The following is a 24,866-nucleotide window of genomic DNA, read 5'->3' on the forward strand; positions in this document are numbered from 1 at the left end:
GCCAGTGAAGACTGAGGCAAAGAAGTTATTGAGAACTTCTGCCTTCTCCTCATCCGTTGATACAAGTTCCTCACAGCTGCTCATTAGGGGGGGTACATTTTCTTTAACCTTCCTTTTCTGGTTGATGTACCTGTAGAAGCCTTTCTTGTTTTTCTTTACGTCCCTTGCCAAGTTCAGTTCTAGCTGTGCCTTGGCCTTCCTGACCTCATTCCTACACATCTTGGCAGCATCCCTATACTCTTCCCAGGATGCCTGTCCCTTCTTCCATTTCCTGTGTAGCCCCATCTTGCCCCTTAGTTTGACCAGCGGCTCCCAGCTCAACCATGGTGGTCTCTTGCCTTCCTTACCCAATTTCCTACATGTGGGGATCGAGATCTTTTGCGCTCTATAGAGAACATCCTTAAAGATCTGCCAGCTTTGTTCCGCTCCCTTGTCCCTGAGGACAGTTTCCCACGGGGTCCTATTTACTAACTCCTTGAAGAGCTGGAAGTTTGCTTTCTTAAAATCTAGAGTTCTAACTGTGCTTCTGGTGAGCTTCAAACTTCTTGAGACAGTGAACTGCATTAGGGCATGATCACTGCAGCCCAGGCTGCCTTCAGCTTTGACATCCCTGATGATTTTGCTTGCATTTGTGACCAAGAGGTCCAACAATGCATCTCCTCGAGTAGGGCTGGTTATTTCTTGTCTCAAGAAGTTGTTGTCTAGGCACTCTAGAAGCTTCTTGGAGTGCCTGCAGCCAGCCGTGTTGCTTTTCCAACAGATGTCGGGGTGGTTAAAGTCGCCCAGCAGGACGAGAGCCTGTGATCGTGATGCCTCCTCCAGCTGGAGTAAGAAGGCCTCATCGACAGGCTCTGCCTGGTCAGGTGGCCTGTAGTAGACTCCTACTACAAGGTTCCCTTTGTTGTCCCAATCTCTAATTCCTACCATAAGCTTTCGACCTGCTCATGACTATTCTTCAGCAACAGCTCTTCACACTCTAGCCCCTTCTTTACATAGAGGACAACACCTTCACCCCTTCTTCCCCTCCTGTCCCTCCTGAACAGTTTGTAGCCATTGATGGCCACATTCCAGTCATGGGACTCATCCCACCAAGTTTCCGTTATTGCTACTATGTCATAGCTTTCCTGTAGCATGATGGCTTCCAGCTCCTCCTGTTTGCTTCCCATGCTGCGTGCATTGGTGTAGAGACACTTCAGCCGGTCTGCCGGCTGCGTCTCCTTCTCAGAGGGGCAATTCACTGATCCCCCACTGTTGTCATCTCCTACTTCAAGTGGGATGGCAGGCTGAAGGCTCTCCTTGGGCTTATTTCTACTGGACCTGTGTTTAACCCCCCCTCCCTTCGAGCCTTTCAACAAGCCCTGCCATCTCACATGCCAGTATCTTTCTCCCTCTCTGAGACAGGTTTACTCCATCTGTTGCTAGCACACCTGGTGCCGTATAAAGTTGCCTGAGATCAAAAAACCCAAAATTTCGTTGGTGGCACCAGTTTCTGAGCCACTTGTTAATTGTGTGTGTCTTTTTATTTCTCTCAGTATTCCTACCTGCAACTAAGGGTATTGCTGAAAAAATTGTCTGTGCCCCCGATCCCAATGTCTTAAAGTCCTTTTTGATAGTTTTTGTATTTCCAGCATTGACCTTGTCGCTTCCCACCTGAGTAACTGGTAAGGGGTAGCAGTCAGAGGGCTGTACCAGAGTAGGCAGCCTTCTGGTTACATCTGTGACCCGGCCCCCAGGCAGGCAGCAGTCTTCCCTGTGGGAAGGATCTGGCAAACATATGGGGCCCTCTGTTCCCTTCAGAAGGGAGTCACCAATAACAACTACCCTCCTCTTTTGTTTTTTAGGGCAGAGGTTTTGATTTTGATGCAAGGGGAGGACTGATTTGCTTTAGGCAACCTCCCAGGTGGTGTTTCTCCTGCCTTCTCGCTTGTTTCACCCTCAGCCTCCAGAGCCCCACACTTGTTATGCAGGGGCAAATGGAAAGATGAGGGGGCTGTGAAGGGTTTCCCTTTCCTCTTCCAACAGGCAGAGGCACCAGCTACGTCTGCCGCTAAGAAAGCTCACTGTACAGAAGCTCATCTCAGTTCTTAAAACTTCTAAATTCAGAAAACACCACAAGTTTATCCTCTGGCACTCCTCAGTCCCAGATCTCTATTCTTCCCATAGAAACTGGATTCCACAATGCTGATAATTCTTTACCAACAAAGACCAGAGTTGAAATACTTTGGAAGAGCTCTACATTAAGACTCTACTGTAGAGGAACATCTTTGAACACACCTCTGACACACTAGCACAAAATGAGTTTTTCCATACATAAACTAATTTGGCATTCTAGTTTGCATCTCGGTAACCTCAGTCACACAAGCAAATGGCTTTCCTGTTAGGTATCTTTCATATGTTATATATAACTTTATCTATGATCTAAAAATTGGTTAAAAGGTAAAATGTTTTAAATAAGTTTCTCCAGAGCGCTGTAAGTTAAAAATAACTACAAACCAGGATTTTTCTTCATAATTTTTAATACTTTTCATTTTTAAATACTGGTTTTAAATTTGTGATTGTAACATGGAAGAGCCAACTTCTTTTAATTTTTAAAACTTATCATTAGGTTCATAAAGCTATTATAGAACAGTTACACTCTACACACTCAAGGTACTCAAAAATATGATTCATGTTTTAAGTCTGTAGATGAACAGTGGTAATTCAAATACAGCGTTATCTGTACAACTTGACAAAAATACAGGTGGACAATCTGATTAAAGAGAATCCGCACAACTTCATGTAAGCCAGCTCAGCCCAATTAAGTAAAAGGTTATTCTTTTTCAAAGTATATCCCCTTTTTCACAGATAAGTTTGTCAAAATAAGATGTTCTGGTTCTCAGACAGAGTAACAACAACCATCTCATCCTCATTCCCAATACAGGTTCCATCAAGTCACTTCCTTCACATCTAGTGTGGCAACATCCAAATTCTCCAGACAGAAACAGATAGTCAGAGAAAGATACCAGACAGCAAGACTGCTTCACTCTCAGCCCTTCAGATTGGTTCAGCTTATAAAAATATCCATTCTAGAGTCAGGAGGTGCTTCTGCAAAGACCACCACAGCTCTATAAATACTACTGATCCATGAACAGGAAGAACTGAACTCAGAGTGCACAGATACATGGCAGTGACTGAAGAGAGGAATGGGCTTGAGAGACACGGCAAATTTTATAAAACCGTAAATGTAAGATCACTTCCAGAAGAAAGCATCTAATGGCTGCTTTCACACTGAAAAAATCTGAGAGGCCTACAGAGAACTGCCTTTACTTTCATTTGTTTTTAAAGAGGTCAGTTAATACCTCTCTGTTTCTCAATCTCGCATATTCTTTAGGAAGCCTCTTACAATTCTGATTGGGCAGGGCTAGCTGTAGTGAAGTACCAGTGCCTTTATCTAAAAGTAAAATGTATTCTTTACAAATAGTATCTGTAGTGTAATTTTATTTACAGAATAAATCGCAAAAGTACATCACATTTAGTGCAAATGCAACTAATGATATAAGTTTATATACCGCTTTGTAAACTTTCCATACCTTTGTAAAATAAAGCTATCCAATTAAATTAATAAGCTCACCTGTGTTCCAACAATTACCAGAAATGGCAAATAAGGAGTTAAATTCTTTGAATTTTGGATATTTTTTTCTTTTTTATTAAGTTCCCATCAGTGGCTATGGCGGAATGAACCATTGCTTGGTTGATTGTAAAAAGATGAAAGTGCATTTGAGGTATAAGGTTTTTTGTTTGTTTGTTTTTAAACATCCCTATATAAAATGCTCACTGGTGATACAGTAAACATGTAAAAATTTTTATTTTACTTGCCTTACTAGCGTTACCATATAGGCACTTTTCTACATATTCAAATTAACAGAATAACTCTGTAATAAGGCATATTCCATGCACACCATTAGAGAAAGGCAAATAAAAAGGGAAGAGTTATGGAGCATGAAATCTGCATGCATGTGTAACGATGTGTTATATATGATTTCACCTCGAGAGAGAAGATGAACATAGGTTTTCAACACTGTGCAGATCACATTTAATCATTTACCAAATCTTCATTAAGTTACTATGTTGTATTTATTTTCAGGCACCTACCATACTACATCAAATAAGATTTTCAGCTTTCTTTTGAAAAAAAAATATATATCTGTAACTTTTTTTCCCCTCAAGAAACAGGTTAGTGAAACACCAAGCAGTCTCTGAAGAGTCTCCTACCATGGGACATGGATAAAAGACTTCAGAGTCAGTACCAGTCTGCCACAGTCCTCCCCTAATGAGCATCTCCAGAATCCAAGCTGGAAAATACCTGACACTTAAATTTTCACAGCAACTAAAGGGAACTTTCCAATAAGAATTACGCATCCTTATAGCTCTGATGGGTTTTTGATCAAGAGGCAAATCATCTTCTACATGAACCTCATAGCATGGCTTTATTAAGATGAGGAAAACACATGCAGGATCTGAAAATAATGTACTCATCTTCATTCTAGACTGGGAATGTTGTCTTCTGTAGTCCAAATTACTTCAATATATATTATAGTGTACCTTCTCATAGTTTTGGGAAAGCCCTGGGTATCATGCAAGAAAGCAGCCCACGTATAGCATGGACAGATGACTTCTGGCTTTCAGGCAGTCTCTTGCCCTCTCATACAGAATCTTCTTAGATATTTCTGGATCACATTTAATAACAAAAATTCTGTAGCACATATTACATAACTAAAAAATACAATAGAAATATAAAGATATCTGGAAAAAAATAAAGCTTTTCACACTCTTACTCCTTCAGAACCAAAGATCGTCATAAGAGTAAGGTAATAGAAAAGGCAAAGTCATAAGGATATTGACAGCCCTCAGTTATTAACTGACATTTTATGTAACAAGATGATTCATTATAGAAACCAGCAGCAATGAACTATGATTATACAGAGCAAAACAAAACCTGCCAATAAGTCACCTAGGCTTTACTGAAGTCCTTCCCTCCCCCTCAAAATACCACACAGATTTCTGTGCATATAAAGCACATACAGTATGCTATATGTGCATTTGTCTTTTGTGCTTTTTAGACATGCACAAAAACTGCGTGAGTATCTTGGGAAGGTTGACAGTGAAATTCTGCAACTTTTTTTAAAGCAGTAACCCATGTTGGTGATTCGAAGTTGTACGCGTTCTTCCTCTTCTACAGCAAGCAAATAAAAATAGAGCCATATACATGTTATCAATACATGTATTTATAATTACACACTGATTCAGCAAGAAAAGTTAGCAGGGGAGAGCTAGTGTTAAATATTCAGCCTTATGGTGTTGCAACACTTCTTCACTTCAGTATAGGAAGCCTAGAACTCGGGCCATAAAAAGACTGTAGATCCTTCGTTCCAGCATGGAGTGCTCGATGCATGGTCACTTCTCCATCGTGGAATGCTCACCCAGTCTTGTTCCAATTGCTGCAGGTAAGCAAAGGTAAAAATACAGCACTGAAAAGTCTGAACACTAATAAGAAAACAAGAGCTTGTTAAACACCCTAAATAGTGTCAGCAGCGCTATGATCACGTTTGAACTGTTGGCTCATGACAGCCCTGTTCTTAATGGTTCACCTACACTAGTTCTCTAACAATACACAATTAAAAATGTGAATCATCACGGGGCTACCTGTTACAGAAGGATCAAATGAGTAAGACTTTTGGAAACAGAACCCAAAAATGAAGGTAGCATAGAAAAAGTGATAAAAACTAATTTTCAGATCATGCTGTAATACTCTAACTACCAAGTGGAATTTGATAGTTTGACACTACAGTTATACATGAAGAAGTAAGCCTGTGACAGCTGAGAAAAAACAATACTTCATCCTTTTATACTTCTGCACTTCTATATAAATTAGACATTTATCTTGCAAGATAAATCTAGTAAAAATGTGCAAAAACTAACACTTGATAGCTTGCGCAGCCCTTATTTTTCACGCTAACGACACAGAAATTACATGAATGTTTTAAAAAGTATACTGCATACGTATTTTAAAACTAAGCACTGAATTGATGCTACTCAAGGTAAGACATTTCTAGATTGCATACTTCTGTTTGGCCTTAAATTTACAACACTGATAAAAATAAATGCATACCTGCTAATACTAGAATAAAATAGGCTTTCCTGCTGTTTTCTCTTGCACATATGATGTAAAACGTTTCAAGAATTTTGGATATTCTCGTTTTGCCACTGCCCGTAACACTGATGCTGGTGCCCATCCTCCTGGGTTCACTAGAAATAGACAGGAAGACAGACATGGAAATACAGTAAATCTGCTAAAGGCTAGAAAAGAAAATTTAAGGTTGTCTATTCCTGCAACTCTTTCTGAAGTTTTCTGGAAAGAAACATGATCAACAGATTATTATTTTTTTTAAGCCTTTACAGCTTATATTATAGCATTTTCTACTCTTAATACTTAAGCTCAATCAGTTCTATGATGCCACTATTTAGAAAACATTAAATGTGATGTGTTTTGAGTCTTTGGGGAATGTTCCAATGGAAGATGATATTCTTTCAAGTCTTCCTAGAAACAACCGAAAAAGGGACTCAAGTTACTTCTTATCTCAAAGAAAACAGAAGTCAGTCTTAACTTTTCAGTAACTGCTGTGCTTGTCTGCAGAATTGCTATACAGCCAATGTCTTATTATGCTTTAAACAAAATTCAAACTGATTCTAAAATACGCTTCAATGCACAGGGCAAGTATTTTGCTGGAGATGCTGTCACTTCCCATATAATCATAGTTCAGAATTTACCAATGAAATTGTATTTTTTAAGTAATTGGGAAACTTCTAAAAAGGAAATAAAGCAGCTTACCCCAGAGTTTAACTCACAGTTATTGTGTATTTTACATATTATATAGAGTATTATTTGCACAGGATTTAAAACAAGCTGCATCACTCCTGTATTGTAAAGATTTACTGAACCAGTTTTTCAAACTTTGACTCTTTAGTAGACCATGTAATAGGTGGTTAAAAGTAATAAGCAGATGAGCTTCTCCAAGTATTTTGTAGCTGCAGGAGAGCAGCTAATAAGTATGTAGCTGTAACACACTGCTAAATACTATATACAGTAACAGTACAATTTAGCTTTGATAACTCTCCAGTCAATACCAAGGATTCTCTCAGTTAAAAAAATAATAAAACGTAAATGAGATTATAGAGCTGCAAACATCCTTATACAAACTGTATTTGCTCTTTCTTAACACTGTGGGTAAGAACTGTGTATTATCAGCAGCTTTTCAGCCTAACAAGATGAATTGTGGGATAAAAAAAAAACAAACCACAACAACACATGAAAAAAGCATCCTATTACTGAAACTAAAAGCTAGGTCAAGACATCCCAGTTGCAGACGTTTCTTCTGTCCACTTTTCTCCAGCCCACGGTTCTGTACTTAGGACTGAGCTACACACCACTTCCATTTATTCCTCTCAGAATGCCACACCATGAATGATCCCATTCACTGATTCAAGTAGCACATTAATTCGAGTCTTTTTGAATGTGAAGACCACAAGTGCGATGCTATATATAAATTTAACGGAAAACTCCATCAAGCTCTCTTTATGCCAGTATTCAGCTCCCCAGAATTAGCATATATCATGACTGTCATACTGAAAAATCTTAAGACTTACCATTAGCTACATATGTAATCTTGCATAGGATGTTGTCCCTGCTTATTTCTTTGTTCCCCTCTGGTGGGCTTACTAACGTCTGACATATCATAGCAATATTTATTTTGGCACGGACACAGCGATTGTTCAGCTGCCAAAAAAGAAATGAAACATTTGTAAGCCTTAAACTAGATTTGTTTCAGCATAGATAGCTGCTAACATTTTAATTTACCGTGAAGTCTATTAAGTCTAATACACTCCAGAAGCTGTGCTTCTGAGAGTTTGCATTCCAGTACTACACAGATTTAACAAGAATGTGAGTGAAATGAAAGGTACATGGTCAATAAGGAAAAGTTTAAACTAAAATGCCCAAATCTCATGTTTCTGCTTGCTTAATACATATTACAAGTGAATTACTTCAATTATTGTGACTAAAAAAAGGAACATTTAAGGAATAGCGTATCAGCATTTACAAGCATCAGTTAGTAACTTTTCCCTCGTAAAGCTGTCTATGGCAAAGCAATCAGCAGAGAAATACTCCAAAGACGACAATATTGCTACTCTCTGACATCACCAAGGCAGAAATGTGCAAGGTGGAGGTTTAACAGGTTCCATACCTACAGTCATACAAGCCTACTCCTATATCTGACAATACTGAAAAGTTATTGATTTGATTCCATAAAAAATAACCTCAAATCTTAAAAATGTTTTCCCATCTCCAGAAGCTTTGCTTCCATTCTGCTGCAACACCTTAGATCTACCAACAGTTGAGGTAAGGCAAAAAGGCTTTTTGCTCAGAATGCCTTCATCATGTCATTGCATCACCTGGTTTAAATAAACTGTATTTCTGCATAACACCCCCACCTCCCTCACACTAGTATTGCATGTGCATTACCACATAACAGAAAAACATTATCTTAAAAGCAGAACTTAATAGAATGAAAAGACTTACAGGAGCGCTGTCATGTTCCACAGAGAAGTTGCACACAATCCACGTTTCAGGATCATTTTCACTGAATGCTGGTATCTTTCTGATGGCAGACAAATACAGCACATCCCTCTGAGAAGCTGGCCACACCCTCTGCAGAGAAACAACACAATGTAAGATTTTCCAGTTTTGCAAATTAAGTACTTACTATCCTTAGATAAAGAAAAAACAAGCAACGCAAACCAGGTCAATCACATTATTTAAGTAAAAGTTTCTTCAAGTTAGTAACTTCATTCTAAAAACTGAAACAGAACACAGCTGTTGTACATATGCATATCAGGATATATGGCTGTGCTTCATTAAAAAAAAAAAAAAGGCAAAAATTTAATGCCTTTGAAATGCAGAAGGCCAAGCTGCAGTGACTTTTTCAGTAGACAAACAGGAAAAAGCAGTTCCCCTCCTGCTCCCTCAACCTCAGGTTTACATTTCAGTTAATACTTGCAAGCTACGAACTGAACTAGTCGTTAAGTATAAATAGATGCATCTGCAGTTACTTATGTGTCCAGAGATAGACAGAGAAAAGGAAATACTTAAAACATTATTTCAAAAAGCTACTGCTTCAGTGAGACAGATATAGTAAGCTGATGTTATCTAAGAGAAAGTTTCAGAAGCAGAATGATAAAATAAGAAAACATACAAAAGCCATTTTCCTGACACTCAAAATGGGAGAAGTCTAGCTTTTACCACGATACCATACAGTTTACACAACTTTCTTATTCAAAATCATGAGTCCTCTGTTACAGAAGTTTTAAGGTAACCGCATTACCAGTAAAATTGTTGAAGAAAAATATTTCGTTTCATATTTGAGTATACTGGTACTTGGAATCAGGCAAGATTAAAGATAAATCTGCACACTTCATTCCCATTTCCTGAACCTCTAAGTTACAGTTGTTCAGTTGTAATTCAAATTAACATTTAGTAAATTTACACCAGAACTGGGTCGGGGGGAAACATAATAAAGTTACAAAAACAAACGCTGTACCAGCAATTATACCACCTCATAACGCAAATCTGCATGTCAACTAATTGTGGTCAATATTAGCTTGCATTATTGCAACAAAACACATGATACAGTGGCATAGGTTTCTTCCTTGTTGTCAGAGTTAATTTATTGCTTCAGAGGACTCTTGCCTTGCTAGCAGTGATATATTTGGAGATTAGAACCAGTCCTCATTCGTTATTACGAGTTCTGTCAGACACCTGCACAACCAATTATGCTATCAAGATGAGCTGGAAAAATTGACAGAGTTGCAGTTTAATAGAGAACTTGTTCTGAACTGTTGTCTTGAGCAGTATTTTAAGTTAAGTCGATCAAGTATTCAGAATAAGATTAGAACACATATGCCCCAGACTATCTCAGTAAGGTACGCATATGGCGGAAGTGTTATTACCTTATGTGTCTGGTAAATGATGATTGCATTATCAGCTAAATTTTCCACAACATGGAAATTTTCAATTGTTGCTAAAAGAGGAGGGGGGGGAAAAAAATCCATCAGTAAACAAGCATAGATATTAGGTCAATGTTATAAACAATATATTTGCTGAAAAACACGCAAAGCTCAAGAACCAATTCCTTACTTTCCCAGTCATTACGAACATCGACATTCCAGAAGTAGTGGCAAACTTCATGCCCTGTTACCCCTTTAACAGCATGGGTTGCTTTCAAAGGATCTAGAACGATTCCATTCTCTTCCACCTCTCTTCTGTATACCTATAGCCAAATACAAAGAAAGAAATGTAGAACAGGAATTTTCAAAACTGTCTGGTTTTTAATTGTTTAAAGTGTCACATTTTAAACATTTACCTAGAAGACTAACACATGAATAACTCACCATGTCAGTGTTCTCTGGTAACTACTAAGGCAAACATTCTTACATGGCAACTCACAGTAAAATACCAGTATTTTAAGAATCCCGACTCCAAAAATTATTAAGCTACCTAATTTATTACTATGCACAAGGATCCATACAAGCACAGTAGAGCAGCCAACATAGTAACTTTCTACTCTATTACATTTTCCAACATTGAATTTGTATGGCATTTTGATACCAAGATTTAAGTAGGAGAGAATGAGAAAGGAATCTGCAAAGACAAAACTATTGCAAGAGTTACACAGGATTTTGTATGAATAAATCTATTAGAAGCCACAGCTCTTGTCATCTTCAGTCCTAACTCAAACAACGCTCCTCTCAGAGAATTTTTAACAGCATGACTTGCTGAGTGATAGTATTCCCAGAAAATTATAGAATCATTTAGGGTCTTGGAAAAGACCCTTAAGATCAAGTCCAATTGTAAACCCAACACTGCCAAGTCCACCAGACTGAAACGATCTGTCTTCACAGCATATCATCTTGTATCAATTAAAAAAAAGACCCAAACGTTTACCTTCATTTCTCCTTCTTCTACCACTAGCTGCCAATTGGCATCTCCTCCTACATCTTGCAAGGAATATGTCATATGGTTTTGTACCATCTCTTCCACCTTTAAAGGAAAAGAAAATATTACACATTAACTCGTTCATTCCATCTTCTTGGGCAGAGACTATATAGCACTGGACAAATTCAAGTCAATACTTAAATCCTGTGCAGGAGTTGAATTTGGACAACAGAGCTTTCTATTAGAAGCTAACAACAAGCAGATACTTCTGGCCTTCAGAAACAAAAGTCTTGATTCAACTTCCAACTTTATTCTTTATGGGTACTTCCTATCCTTTCTTTGTACCTCTAAGCTGTCAAAACTCCCTACTTCTACCTAAAACAGTGAAGTTCTATTTCACCATCTAGGAACTTACTTCAGGTATCTCTAAATAGAATTCCTATGCACTGTCAGATATTCAGTGAAGAGCATTTAAAAAGCTGAACAAAGATGGGGGGGATGAATACAAGTGAATGCATATCAAAAGTCATATTGGAAGAGCAGTGAAGGAAACAGTCATGAGCAAAGCATGCCTATTCTATTTCATGAGCATCTTTGCACAATTGCCAGATAGAAAAAGAAAAAAAAGAACAGAAATGTTTACGTTCAAAAAAGTTATGAAGATACAGACTCTACTATTATAAAATACTAATTTAAAAATTATTTAGCTAGACAGCTGTGTGCTTTTCTAAAAGGCCAAATAGTTGACACATTTTTATCATGCTAAGTGAATCTAATTTTTTTTATTCCATATAGTGTGCAGGAAAATCAGTGCTGGGACAATAAATGTTTTTTTTTAGATCTATAATTTAACTGTATTTCTTTGGTTCTCCACCCCTTTTCTAAACCCCACTCTCCCCCAAATAAAAATAGAATCAAAACCATAAGGTGTAAACATTTCACAACATTGGACAAGTACTGGAAACACTTTAGTAACTTTTTTCACCCAAAAAGTAAGTGGCCACTAAAGCTTGTCACAGCAAATAAGTCCATGTGATTGACATTTTCCTGAATTACTAGAAATATCTTTTTTTTTTTAATAATGAAAAGCACTACAGGTAAAAGTTATTTGGCCAACACAAAGATTACTCTATGAAGTGCAATCACAAAACTAATAGCCTGAACCCACAAGTCTGCAAAAATACTTGTAACCTGTATGCCATGCAGTCTTGAACTGAACATTAAATGGGAAGATCTTCCCTTTAAGGACCCCCAGAACAGCTCAATCTACTTTAAAATCTGACAGTCCTTCAAAAGAAAGCTACCTGCAAAATACCTACAGCATTTTAAGTCCACAACCTCCCATTCAACTGGCAGAGACAAACTGATGCTTTTCTCAAGGCACACTGAAGAACCAGATGCCAGCAGAACACGTTACACTTCTCAATCTTAAAACAAGCCTGCAAGTTTCTACCTGAGCTTCTACTGATACCAAAATTCCCTTTGTATAAATGAAATCTAAAAACAAGTCACATTTATTCAGAATCAAGATACTAGTTTGCCTTTCCAACAGCCAAGTCCTCAGCCTGGGGATAGAGGACAATTTCATATTAATAAGGTCCAGAGCAGGTTGCCTCCAAAAGAAGGTGTGCTGCTTTTCTCTTCATGCTCTCTGTTGTCTCTCATCTTCTGGCTCAGTAGCAATGAAGCTCCAGAGCAGGTGAACTGACTCATTATCTGGCAAAAAATTGTTCTAAGGAATTACTGGGGGGGGTGTAAGGGAATGTGGGGAAGGTAGTTTCCTATAAGTTAAGAAAACCCTCCTTTTGCAGTGAGTCCGTTAACTTGAAACTGCACTCAAAGGCACTCAGTAATAACTTCTACCTAGAATAATCTGTGCAGTAGCTGAAAAGAGCAACGCTTTGGCTCCAGTCACTTGCTTCTGATCCTTAACCTCAATTTGTGTGACTGTGATAAGTACCTGGTCTATCTCAGGCTTGTTTTTAAATGGATAGTTTTCCAGCCACACTAGTGCTCTGATACTCACATCTATGATACAAATGCACAAACATGATTAGAAGCATAAGAGGTGAAAATGAGGAGGCCCACATACTTTAGCAACTATCAGTTTCCCTTATATTCAACTGCCCATGTAGCCATTGCCTGACAGACAACTAGTTCCCATCTTTGGAATCAAACTTGCTTTCTATTACTTGATTCCACCCCTGCCCCCAACAAAAACAAACTTGAAAAAAATGACTTGACTACTGGAGTACCCGAAGATGATCCTATTGGTGTTGTGCAATATAATCTGCAGACTTTTTCCCTAAAGTTCAAATTTCAGAAATTAACTGACTGCAAAAGGTCAAGGCCACTGTTGGTATTTCAGTCCAACAAGCAAGTCCTTAAGTGTTAGGGTCCTGCTCATACAGCTGATAGGCAGGTCTGCAGGCGGTACGATTCCAGGCTCTGTTAATCAAAACAAAATCCATTCCTTCTATTTCAAAAAGCAGGTTGTGTGCCATTACTAATTTAAAAAGGGCAGATCCCAGAAGGAAGCTCCATATTCAGTCACATACGGACCACAGCAAAAAGAAACTAATGGCATGAATGCCATGTCTGAACAACTATTTTTGAGACTAAAGAACAAACACATGAAATCACCTATCTAATTCTACTCTAAACGAAGATCTTCACAGCAAGCACCTAGAGTAATTTTGTGTATTACTGGGATATGTCACTTATGACTACATTGACATATTCAGGATGTCAGACCTAATTTTCTGAAGGAGGAGCGAATAGATTTAAATTCTTCAGTAAAAATTCTCATACCCACAATCTTGTTTGTCAACAAACTTTCTGACCGCTCAGTAATAAAACCAGTTGTAGAGGTAAAAAATAGTAATAGTGAAGCTTAACATTTAGTATCTGAATGTCATTACAAACAAACGTTAAAGACTGAAAAAACCAAGCCTTTGCTTTAAAAGCCAGAAAAACTACTCAATTTGCAGCAAATACTATCTCCAGCCCACACAAAACAGGTGTTTTTCTATTTTTATGATAATCAGAAATGCAAAATTTTCAGCATTTTTATTAAAACTACTGAATTAAATCCAACAGTTTCACAAGATTTGGGCCTCTGCACAAGTGATACGCATGCAAGCTGGGTGTAAAAAGACAACCATTTAGTACAGGAATAGAGAACTCCTTTGTTTGTCTCAATTTAAATTTAAAGCAAGCAGTGACTTACGTAACAAAAAAAACCCAGGTTATAGAGAAGAGGATGAAATACAGCAAAGATATGCAACCCCCACTCTACATATTAATACAGTACCTGGGCGCTGAATCTGTGAACATCATCAGAGGCACTGACTAGATCAATGGAAGACATGGAGGAAGAGCGACTATAGGGCTACCAGAGACAGACAAAGAAAAAACCAAGTAATCAGAACAAAGGCACAACAGAGCATTCAGTACCAACTTGCAAGCACAAGATAATGAAGAAAAGGAAAAACAAAAGCACCATAAGCAGCAAGCACAGCAGCAAATGCTGATTTCATGCACCTATTATGTATTATGCTCCAAATGTAGCCCTGAGAGGAGCATAGTGTTTCTAGTCAACAGATCCCGATACAAATGGCTGGATTATTATTTTATAAAAATCAATTAAATTAATTTTGGTGAAGTTATCTTAAGAACATTGAGGTTAGCAAGTTGGGATTTCTTCTTTACTATCGAAGTGACAAGTTTGATACAAGTCAAGAGTATTCTAAATAAACACTTAAATCAGTATTTTTTGAGCCAAGATAAAAAACAGTCCTTCTCCATTTCCAGCTACTTCATTTGAAAATTAGTAAACCGTTGAAAGTTACTAGAAACACCTAAAATGAAAGATCTCACCTACCCATACAAAATATTATATAGAAATATCATAGGTCAGGCCGTTATTCAGAGGAGATCATGAGAAATATCTTACCTTTTGGACAAATCGATGAGTCCCCACAGCAGAATATGCATCTCCAGAAGGCAGGGATGTTGGCCAGTGTAATCTGACCTTTTCACTTTGGGACTGCAACAAAATAGGTTTAATTATTAGTAGTCAGCTGCTACTGGGTGGGCTATGAAACAGAGTGAGTCATCCTCAATCTACATAGTGGCTACAACAACTAATGCTATCCATGAGAAGCATGAAGCTGTCATCCTGCTGGAATTCTTAGTAAGTGAATGAGCCTGAAGACTGAATTTGTCTATACTTCAAGATGCATTTCTGAGTTAAGGAAAAGAGATCAGAGGCATTAAGGACCCATGCAGTAGCACAGTAGTCACTCAGAACTTCTACTCTCCACTAAGACACCTCAACATAGGTAAACTCTGTTGGGTACTATATGCCCACTAGAAAGTCTTTTAATTCATAAGCCACTCTATTCATAAGCCTGAACAGGTTTAAGACAAAGAATGCACCACTTCATTGCCTCTCATTTTATGCATGCTATACGTTCTCATATTCTATATATTTCCTCACATGCATCTTATCCCTTGTCACTGAAGTCCAGGCAAGAAATGAGTTAGAGAAGTGGTCATAGCCTACAGAATTTTTAAATAAAAACAAATACCAACAGAACTACATCTTTCTTATTTAACATACCGCTAGAGTCTAAAGAAACTTCAGAGCAATAATTAGATTTTGAGAGATAGCTGCAGTCTTTGAAATTCTTATTTGCACACGGCACCAGTTACATACAAAGGTAAGTTTTATACGGGACACTTACTTAGGAATTAGAAACTAGAGACATTCAATCGGCTTAACACTTATACTATCTTTTTCTATGTAAGCTGTGAAGTCACTGTCTCAAAATTAGAGTTATGGAACAATATTTAACTGTAAAAATATTAAATTAATTCCCCTTGTCAGTGTCAGAATAAAATATCTAGGTCTTCAGGAGGTGCATCCCAGGAGTGAGTTTAAGTCACAGAAGTCTCTTATGAAGGACCCATCATTAAGACATTTTTCAAGTATTTCTTTTTTTTACCTGTTCTTCCATTTTATCCTGTCTATCAAGAGCAGCTTCAACAGCATCAAAGAATTCTTCTTCATTAATCAGACTATTAGGACCCTCCTAGAGCATAAGAAACAAAACCATTTCAAAATTTTGGAGTCATGACAGTTCCAATTCAGTTTAATTTTAGAAATATATATTTATATGATGCATACAACTGAAGCAAATTTCTTCTACAGACTTAAAATATTTTCACCAATATTCTTAGACTACAATTCCTCTGAAAACTCTACTTGCTGAAGGAAGTTACTCCCTGTCACTGCAATTTTGGGATAGTTGTCTAAAGAAGAAAAACAAACAGGAAGCTGAGTAATAGTGTCAATATGCTTTGACATTGGTTTAGGTTTTAATTAACACATAGCTTTTCTTTAAAAATGTTTACAGTGTGTCAGTAAAGTACACATATTAACATAATTGTGTAGTTAGACTCCTTCCAAGTATTCCAGTGCTTTAGGGCACATTTCAGACGTGCTCAAAATGTAACAAGGCAAGACAAAATTCTGGGGTTCTCTATTGAAAATTCTTGGAAAGATCAGTTTAACAATGAACTGCAGGTAGAGTTGAGTCAACTATTGAGAACTCCAGTCAAATAAAAATGGTGATTTTAGAAAATCAGGTTTACTATATTTATTGTATTGTACAAAAAAAAAAAAAGCCGGTCCAGCAAATTTCAAAAAAACCCCAAAAACAAACAAACAAAAAAACCAGGGGTACCTGGTAGAAGAAGCTGGGTTCATAATCAGGCAGATAAAGTCCAACTTCCTACCCATCTTTTTCTTTTACAGTGCCTCAGTCACAATAGAGAACCTAAGCTCAAGTATTTTTTAAATATCCCAACATATTAGTACTATTTCTCAGGCTATGATTTGTAAGTAGAAACATGTTTGATTAATGTACATAAAGGGTCAAGTTCCTAAAAATTATGCAAATTGCATTATAGGTGCACTAGCTTACATTAATCTTCAGAAGGTGGTTTAAGAGTCTTATGATTTGACTAAATAGCTCATTGAGGAGGAAGCTGCTGAAATACGCAATTTAACTGATGAAAGGTACCTAAAATCACTGAATTTGTCAACATGAAATGTCAAGTGGTAGTGACAAGTTAAAAATCAATTCAAATTAATCTTCAGATTCTAGGACTGCCTCTGCAGTCAGGGTTTTCATATTTGTTTTAGATACCTATACAGCTGAACCATTAAAAAGGGAAAGCACAAAACTATTGCATATAGGCAGTATCAAGAGTACAAGAAAAATAACAAAAAAAAAAAAATCAACTGAAGTATCTGTAAGCAAAATGCTTCTGACAAAAGCATAACAAGGAAGCCTGAGGTAAAGACAGGCTTCCATTCTCAAATAAATTAAAAACTGAGATTCTTCATAGAGTTTCGGTTTCCAAGAAAAGTGGCATGAACACGCTTGTGCAAGCCAAACACACTGACTTATGCACTCCTTATGCACTTTGAGAAACAATCCAATTTTTAAGTCATAGTGTTTTTAAAAATTTCAAAAGCAAAATTTGTACCTCATAGTCCGGCCCCCCAAAGTGGGACTTTTTCTTCAGTTCTGTCACAGCATTTTTGTATGCTTCTTCAATTCTTCTCCTTTTCTCTGTCTCCTGTAAAATTACATGATTGTCTGACGTGGTGAGAACGAGTTGACTGATAATAGTCAACGTGTGAATAAATGGAATGACCAGTGTGATTTTTTCCAAGTAACAATTACAAAGCTGCTGATTTTCAGAATTTATTTGCAAGCATTATATGTGCCCAAATACACGCACATCTAATATAAAGCCTGGGGAGCTAGCTACCTCGAGGATACCTTCTCTAAGTCATGTGGAAGTAACTAGATCAGCATGCAAAAACTGTTATCTAGTTTAAGCATAGCTATTCATGGTTGACTGAGGGTCAGATTTTGTACCTGCCAGTTAATATAAACCTCCTTGACATAGTGGCAGTGGTAACAAAGGGTGAAAAGTAAGACTGGTAAAAAGCTAAGTTGTTGATCATGGTGAGATATCAATGAGTCACAGCATTTAAGTTTGTATCTATAATTAGCTGGAATAGGATCAAAGTGAATCATTTTGTGAACCCCATGCAGAGACTAGCAACTCAACATCATTCTCCCATAATAGGTGTGTGACTATACTAGAGCCACTGATGATGTCTATATTATTGTATATTTTGAATAAAAAGTAGTAATGCCAGAATCAGATTAAGTTTAACATTTCCTCTGCAAATTCTACCTACTGCTAGATATTTTCAGTGAAAAAGCTGTAAAAAAACCTCTGAAATTCTTGTAGAATTCAGCTTTAATACTCAAGATGTTTCTCTGTCCCTTTTCAGAATCATTTCAAGTGGAAGAAATCTAAGTTTTATGGTGACAACTAGACAGAAGAAACTACTTCTTGGAGATACGAGCATTCAGCATCCCAATTTGAACTTCAAAGATTCAGTGGTAGAACCTTAAGCAATACTGAAAGGCTGAGTTTACCAACTGGGAATTTAGTGGTACCATTCACTCTGGAAAAATGTTACAGTTTCTGAAGAAAAGTTTGAAAAGTAAACCAACAGTTCTGATGAAAAAAAAAAAAAAAAAAGTAGTATAGTTATCCATAGGAAAATTCTTAGTAAAATAGAATGGAGACAGAATTATATTTATGTGTGAATGTAACCTTTTCCCTTCTGAAACCTTCATGAAGGGGCAATAACTGCTAACACATTTCACAAAATTTGCACATTTATCTTTTTTGAAAGTAACTGAAGAGTCCTGAAGATGTACAAAGCATGAACTGAGTGTAAGTCAGAGAGAATCCGCAGAAGTTTTACCAGAACACTTGGAATGCAAAACAAAAAACAAACAAAAAAAACCCAAACCCAAAACACAACTCCTCCTGCTGCTCACCCCACATTCCCACACTTTCTGTACTTCAATCTGCAAGTCAGTGATAATTCACATATGTCAAAACACAACTCTCAAAATCTGCCAGCTTCTCTTGGCAACAACTATAAATAAGGCAAAAATTGGGAAATCGTTTGACTGCACAACAGAAAAATTACTGGTGTATTAGAACTCTGTGAAATTTAAGGAGACATTTAATTTACAATTTTCAAAGGTTAACAAAATAAGTTACCTAAACATGCTAAGCTTAATGTAAAATTTCATGTTCAGATGATAAATTTGCTTGTTAATAACAATGAGTAAGATCAAAGGAAACAAGACTACAAAAAAAGTTGTAGTTAAAACAACAAGAAAAGTATCCTCACAAAGATTTTGTTGCAAATACAACAATGGACCAAATACTAGATACCAAAGTCATTTCCTTGTTTATCCATGTTAAGAAAAGTTTATTTTAAAATACGTTCAACAGGCTTACACTGAAAAACATAACACACTGGAAAAATAAAAAGTCATGCTCAAGATCTTAACAGCTAAGAGTAAAAGGTCAAAAGCATAGCTGTCACTACAATTACCTTTAGATAACACTACTTGCTTTTGTATTAATTTTATTCTGGCCATCTGACTGTTCTGGTAACAGGAAAAAAAACTACATACAGAATTCTGAAATGAAAATTGTTAAGTGCGGTATTTTAGCAGTCTCCTTAAAAATTAAAATATGTTTTTATCATAATTTCTTTTTTTCAATGGTTTATAGTTTCCAACCTTCAGAATGTAACTTAAAATCCCTTCTTTTATTTTAAAATAAAACGGCATTATAGAGATACTCAATTCATAACACATAACATCTCTAGACAAATTGTGGTCACCTCCAGATTTAACAAATTCTACTGAACTTGAGCTTCTTTAAATATGAGACATCTTCTAGGACAGGTATTTTGAAAGGTATTTTTTTCCAGTTCAGCAGACATAAATCTTTAGGCTAAGCCAGCCCTCTACAAGATGGAGGGTGTATAATTTTTGTGCAGTGGGACTCTCACTGATCCCCGTTGTGCGTTGCTGTTAAGTAAAAGACAGTTCAGAAGCCAGTGGAGTGAGGGGACTGGAGAGGAAAGGAGAATGAGCTGGATTGCAGTGGCACTTACACTGCTCGTAAAACACTCACTGATTTTAGCTGCTGATGGAGACCCTATACTTCCTGTGACAAACCTGCACAGCAAAGAGTCAGTAGCATGAATCTGCTGATACGCAAAGGACAAACTTGATGCTGCCCCTTCCAGCTCTGCTAGATGGTCTTTTACTGGACAGACTTAAAAGAGCTGTAAGCCCCCTCCAAGCTAAAACAAACACAAACAGCTGCCCAAATTCATGTTATTTCCCCCTCCAATCTCTCTTAGAGAAGGTGCTCTGAACTTCATCATCTCACAATATTTACATCTTTTGCAGGGCAGTTTACACATCTATCAAAAACAAACAAACCAGAAATACAACGATCAACAGCATTCTCCTCCCACAAGTATTTATCAGATGACAGAGCAATGTTTTTTGATCAGGCCCACAGTTATACAAGAAACTCTTATAAAACCACGTTTAATAACTAAAAGAGCAAAATAAAAGGAAAACCAAAGCAGCTCTACACCTGAAGTGGAATAGTGCTAGCAGAGGTCTGAATACAGTCAGCTGCTGTCTTTAAGGGTGTAGGTGCCAAGGTCACGGGGGATTCCAGGGTGGCCTCTGTGGGAGAAGGCCAGGAAATGCCCTGAGTCAGACACAGGTGGTTCTAGCCAGCTCTGAAATAGACCCAGTGCAGGACACAGCTGAGCCCAATCCACCATGTGCGTGGCTCCTCTCTGAAAATGCACTTAAGAGCAAAAAAACACCTCTGGGAGAGAGGAAGCGGGAACAAACAGTAAGAAACAACAGAGGAGCTCTTCAGAGTAGTCTATAGTGGAAGAATGAAAAACAATATGCAGATACTGGAGTAAGATTTACTCCAGCTAGATAAAAACTTTTTCACTGTAACACCTGAGCAGCAAAACAGGCTGCCAAGAAAAGATGTGCAGTTTCCAGCCTTGGAGACTTGAAACTAGACCCGATACAGCCCTGAGCAACCCTGTCTGTTCTCAAACTATCCTTCCTTTAAGCAGGAGGCTGGAGAGAGAGACTTCTTGAGGTCTCTAGTCCAACCAATAATTACCCTATGATCCTATGAACAAGCTCCAGGTCTTGAATCAACAGTAATTCCTCCAACTACTTAGATGAAGCAGTAACAAATTAAGAGTTGACAGGAATTGCAATACAGTTAGACAGGGACAGCTCTTTGACATATAGACAAAGATGACCCAGAAGACAGGGTCAATGATTCAAACATGGATGTGTTTTGTCTGAATGCTTTCATTCTTCGAGTTGTATACCCCTAAAACATACGGAATAAGAGCTGAGGTGTGATATACACCACATGGAAACATGCTAAATGAAAACCATGAGACAACAGCTAGAGGACTGCACAAGACACCAGCCAGTGATGGCAGGATTCTAGAAATCAAAGTCTGAAATACAACCAAACCATGCCTCCAGCATATCTCATGAGAGAAGACACTACTCCCTTCAAGTTGCTATAGTGGTTGAGTAGGCTTAGCACGAACTATCACTGCTATTAGAATAACAGATGTTCCAATATCCCACACCTAAAACATCTAACCAATTAGTATAAAACATAACTTTAGTCTCTTCATTCTCCTATCGGAAAGTGAAATAATTTTATCCTAAAGAGACACTTAAAGTAGAACTGATTGTTCTCCTCAGTATTGTCACCATCTCTTATCACTATTAAAACATTCCATAGATTTGCACATCATTTTGCAAGCATGGATAATTATGCCGCTTTTAGAAGGCTGCAAGCAATATGCTTATTACCTTGGAATACTGTCAAGTTCTCCATTGACACAAAAAAAATCTAGGAATACTATCTGAAAAGGGGCTGGGAAAAGAAAGACTATGATGAGTAACACTATATCACTAGCCAGGATGAGGGTTTAATATTTTATGGGAGTAATAATGAAAGCACCTACAATTAATAAATACCACACATAAAAATAAAAGCAATACCTGGAATAAAAAAGTTAACAACAACTCATTTGAAGTTTCCGTTTCAAGCTAAAGAAACTCTCTTTTTTCAACAAGAGCAAAAGGAAAATGATCTTACCTTATCTAGCCTTTTTTGCCAGCTTTCTTCACGTTTTACCATGAGTTCAATACAATGAGAGAGTGTAGCAAGGATTCCAGCGGTAGTTGCCTTGAAAGTTATAGCTTCTCCTTTAAAGTCTATGCCATTAATTCCTTTGGGTGTCTCATGTGGAAACACTAAAAACAAACACGAATCACTCACTGATAGCTGCCTTTAACTCAAACAAGCATTTTACATGTATGCTTTATAATACAACTGAAGAAAATAGACAGGCTAGAAAGTTAAGACAAAAATAAAAATCAGAAGGGTTAATAATTCTCAGCTATCCATAGGATAAGGAAAGAGATTCAAATGGAGGAACACATCCCCTTCAGCTTCATCTTGCTGTGCTGTATTTCAAGTCTGCTTGCAATGCTGTATTACTCTGCACCCTGCAAATCATGTGGGTGGAGGGAGTGGTAATACTTCGTAACAATAGCAGTTTGACAGCTTGAAGTGGGGCCTAATTAACACAAAGCAGCCTTAAAACTTATCTGATACAGCACTAAGAAAGGAACAATTTCAATACGCAATAAAACTCAAAACGTAACATTCAAGGTTGCTTTAAGCAGGTAATTACAGATTTTAAAGCCTCAAAGCAAAAAGGTATGATATAAAAGTATCAAATCTGTTGAATTATCCAAGTACTGTGGGTTTTGCAGTTCCAACAACTACTTCATGCTGTCAAAGAAGCCATCTGTTGCTAAGGTTATTTAAACAAGTCACTTAAAATGTGTGACAAAAAAAGTACCTATTATATGTCAAACTCGTATGTAGGTTGACATAATAACAAATCAAACACTACACATTAATGTCAGAAAACATTAGAAAGCAGAAGTAACACCCATGTTGAAGCTGACTGAGCCCAGCAAATTAAAGTAACTCCTGTTATGCCATGGGGCAAGTAAATTACATCACCTAGCCGGATATCACGTTTCCCCCCCCCCCCCCCCCCTCCCACCCCCAGGAAAAGCCAATACCCTTCAATTCTTCTGTTTTCTAATCTTATCCATTTTCTTCCCAGGTTCATCTTGCCATAGAAGTCATTTTTGAGTCCAAGAGGAAACCCTGTGCAGGGAACTCACACTGACCTGGGACAGATCTCAGCAGCTCCTCTGCTTCCTGTCCCTTTGTCAACATGTCACTGTTATGGTTCGAAAAGTACAAACAAATATTTGTGTAAGTTTATCCAATATCTGTATGCAAGGGCAAAGCAAAGCTTTCAGGACGTTCAGTTCTTGTTGGGAAGAGAAATGCAACTGCTGTTCTCTAATGGTAGAGCACAGTATCTACACCTCGGGAACAGAAAGCAATCATCACATGATCTTACGCAAGGGTTTAAGTCTCTAGAGGTTTCATACGCCCTCCTTTCAGAAGGAATCAAACTCTTTTTCAAACAGATGATTACAGACTACACACTACTTCAAATACCTCAATAAGCATATATACTATGGTAAAATACAGCTTATTTTTTGTTTCATGTTAATCACAAATACTCCCGAAAAGGTAAAGATGATGGGAGCTGGAGAAAAAAGGGAAGCAAGAGAAAGAGAAATCTGTTTCAGAAACAATAATGAGCAGAGCAGCTCTCCCTCCCTCTAACAGCTGCAGAGGGAACACGGAGGAGGCTGCAATTGAAAGTGGTAGAAGCTGGCAGGAAGGCAATGCAGTGGATTCACCACGAATAATGAAAATTACACAACAAGAGCTTCACCCATAAAACTTCACAACTGAAAGATACAGTTTATACTAATAATTTGTCCTGTTGGGGCAGACTTGTTTTCATGTACAGGCTTATCAGCACAGCTACAATGCTCATAGATGTGATTTTTCTCCCTTAATTATGCAACATGCTAGACATGCTGAAGAAGCTACAGCTGGCTGCAACACTGTATAATAATTTCAGAAATCTCTACAGTCGTTTGTAAGGGAGATGCAGCAACGCAGCCTCATTTCCTGGAAAAAGCCAGCTTTTGCTCGTGGATAAATTTAGGACTCAGCTACCGCTCATTAATACTTCCATACAGTTTCAGTCATCATATATTCTAAGTCACAATTTAATGACTAGTCTCACAGTAGCAGAGAAACATGCAGAGCGTGCACTTTTAAAGTCAGTGTCCGTAGTTCACAGAATCACAGAATCTTCTAGGTTGGAAGGGACCTTAAAGATCATCTTGTCCAACCATCAACCTAACTGACAAAAATAGACACCCACACAACAAACAAGGAGCATCATCACTAAACCATACCTCCCAGCACTACATCAACCTGTCTTTTGAACACCTCCAGGGATGGTGCCTCAACCACGTCCCTGGGCAGCCCATTCCAATGTCTGATAACCCTTTCAGTGAAAAAATTTTTCCTAATATCCAGCCTGAACCTACCCTGGCGCAACTTGAGGCCATTTCCTCTTGTCCTGTCGCCTGTGACTTGAGAAAAGAGACCGACCCCCACCTCTTTACAACCTCCTTTCAGGTAGTTGTAGAGAGCAATAAGGTCTCCCCTCAGCCTCCTCTTCTCCAGGCTGAACAACCCCAGTTCCCTCAGCCTCTCCTCATAAGACTTACTCTCCAGACCCCTCACCATCTTTGTCGCCCTTCTCTGGACCCGCTCCAGCACCTCAATGTCTTTTTTATGGTAGGGGGCCCAAAACTGGACACAGTACTCAAGGTGAGGCCTC

At 37.9% G+C, this 24,866-nt stretch overlaps 1 protein-coding gene across 3 annotated transcripts in view; it reads right to left on the bottom strand.

Moving 5' to 3' along the window:
- Window positions 1-2,498: 2,498 nt before the first annotated feature.
- The window catches only part of COL4A3BP (collagen, type IV, alpha 3 (Goodpasture antigen) binding protein), a 79,214-nt gene continuing 56,846 nt past the window's right edge, over window positions 2,499-24,866 (bottom strand). For 2 of the 3 annotated variants that reach the window (XM_014964998.1, XM_014965000.1), the window contains 12 exons: window positions 22,166-22,323; window positions 17,585-17,677; window positions 16,036-16,122; window positions 14,982-15,074; window positions 14,340-14,417; window positions 11,036-11,131; window positions 10,229-10,361; window positions 10,042-10,112; window positions 8,615-8,743; window positions 7,684-7,813; window positions 6,149-6,285; window positions 2,499-5,477 (listed from right to left, as the gene is read on the bottom strand). In XM_014964998.1, coding sequence (XP_014820484.1) covers window positions 6,158-6,285; window positions 7,684-7,813; window positions 8,615-8,743; window positions 10,042-10,112; window positions 10,229-10,361; window positions 11,036-11,131; window positions 14,340-14,417; window positions 14,982-15,074; window positions 16,036-16,122; window positions 17,585-17,677; window positions 22,166-22,323 — 1,196 coding nt within the window. In that variant the 3' untranslated portion in view covers window positions 2,499-5,477; window positions 6,149-6,157. The remainder of the gene's footprint in view (window positions 5,478-6,148; window positions 6,286-7,683; window positions 7,814-8,614; window positions 8,744-10,041; window positions 10,113-10,228; window positions 10,362-11,035; window positions 11,132-14,339; window positions 14,418-14,981; window positions 15,075-16,035; window positions 16,123-17,584; window positions 17,678-22,165; window positions 22,324-24,866) is intronic. The other variant, XM_014964999.1, reaches the window with a different exon arrangement.

The sequence above is a fragment of the Calidris pugnax genome, unplaced genomic scaffold (assembly GCF_001431845.1).
Source record: "Calidris pugnax isolate Ruff unplaced genomic scaffold, ASM143184v1 scaffold273, whole genome shotgun sequence".
In the NCBI taxonomy this organism is placed as follows: domain Eukaryota; kingdom Metazoa; phylum Chordata; class Aves; order Charadriiformes; family Scolopacidae; genus Calidris; species Calidris pugnax.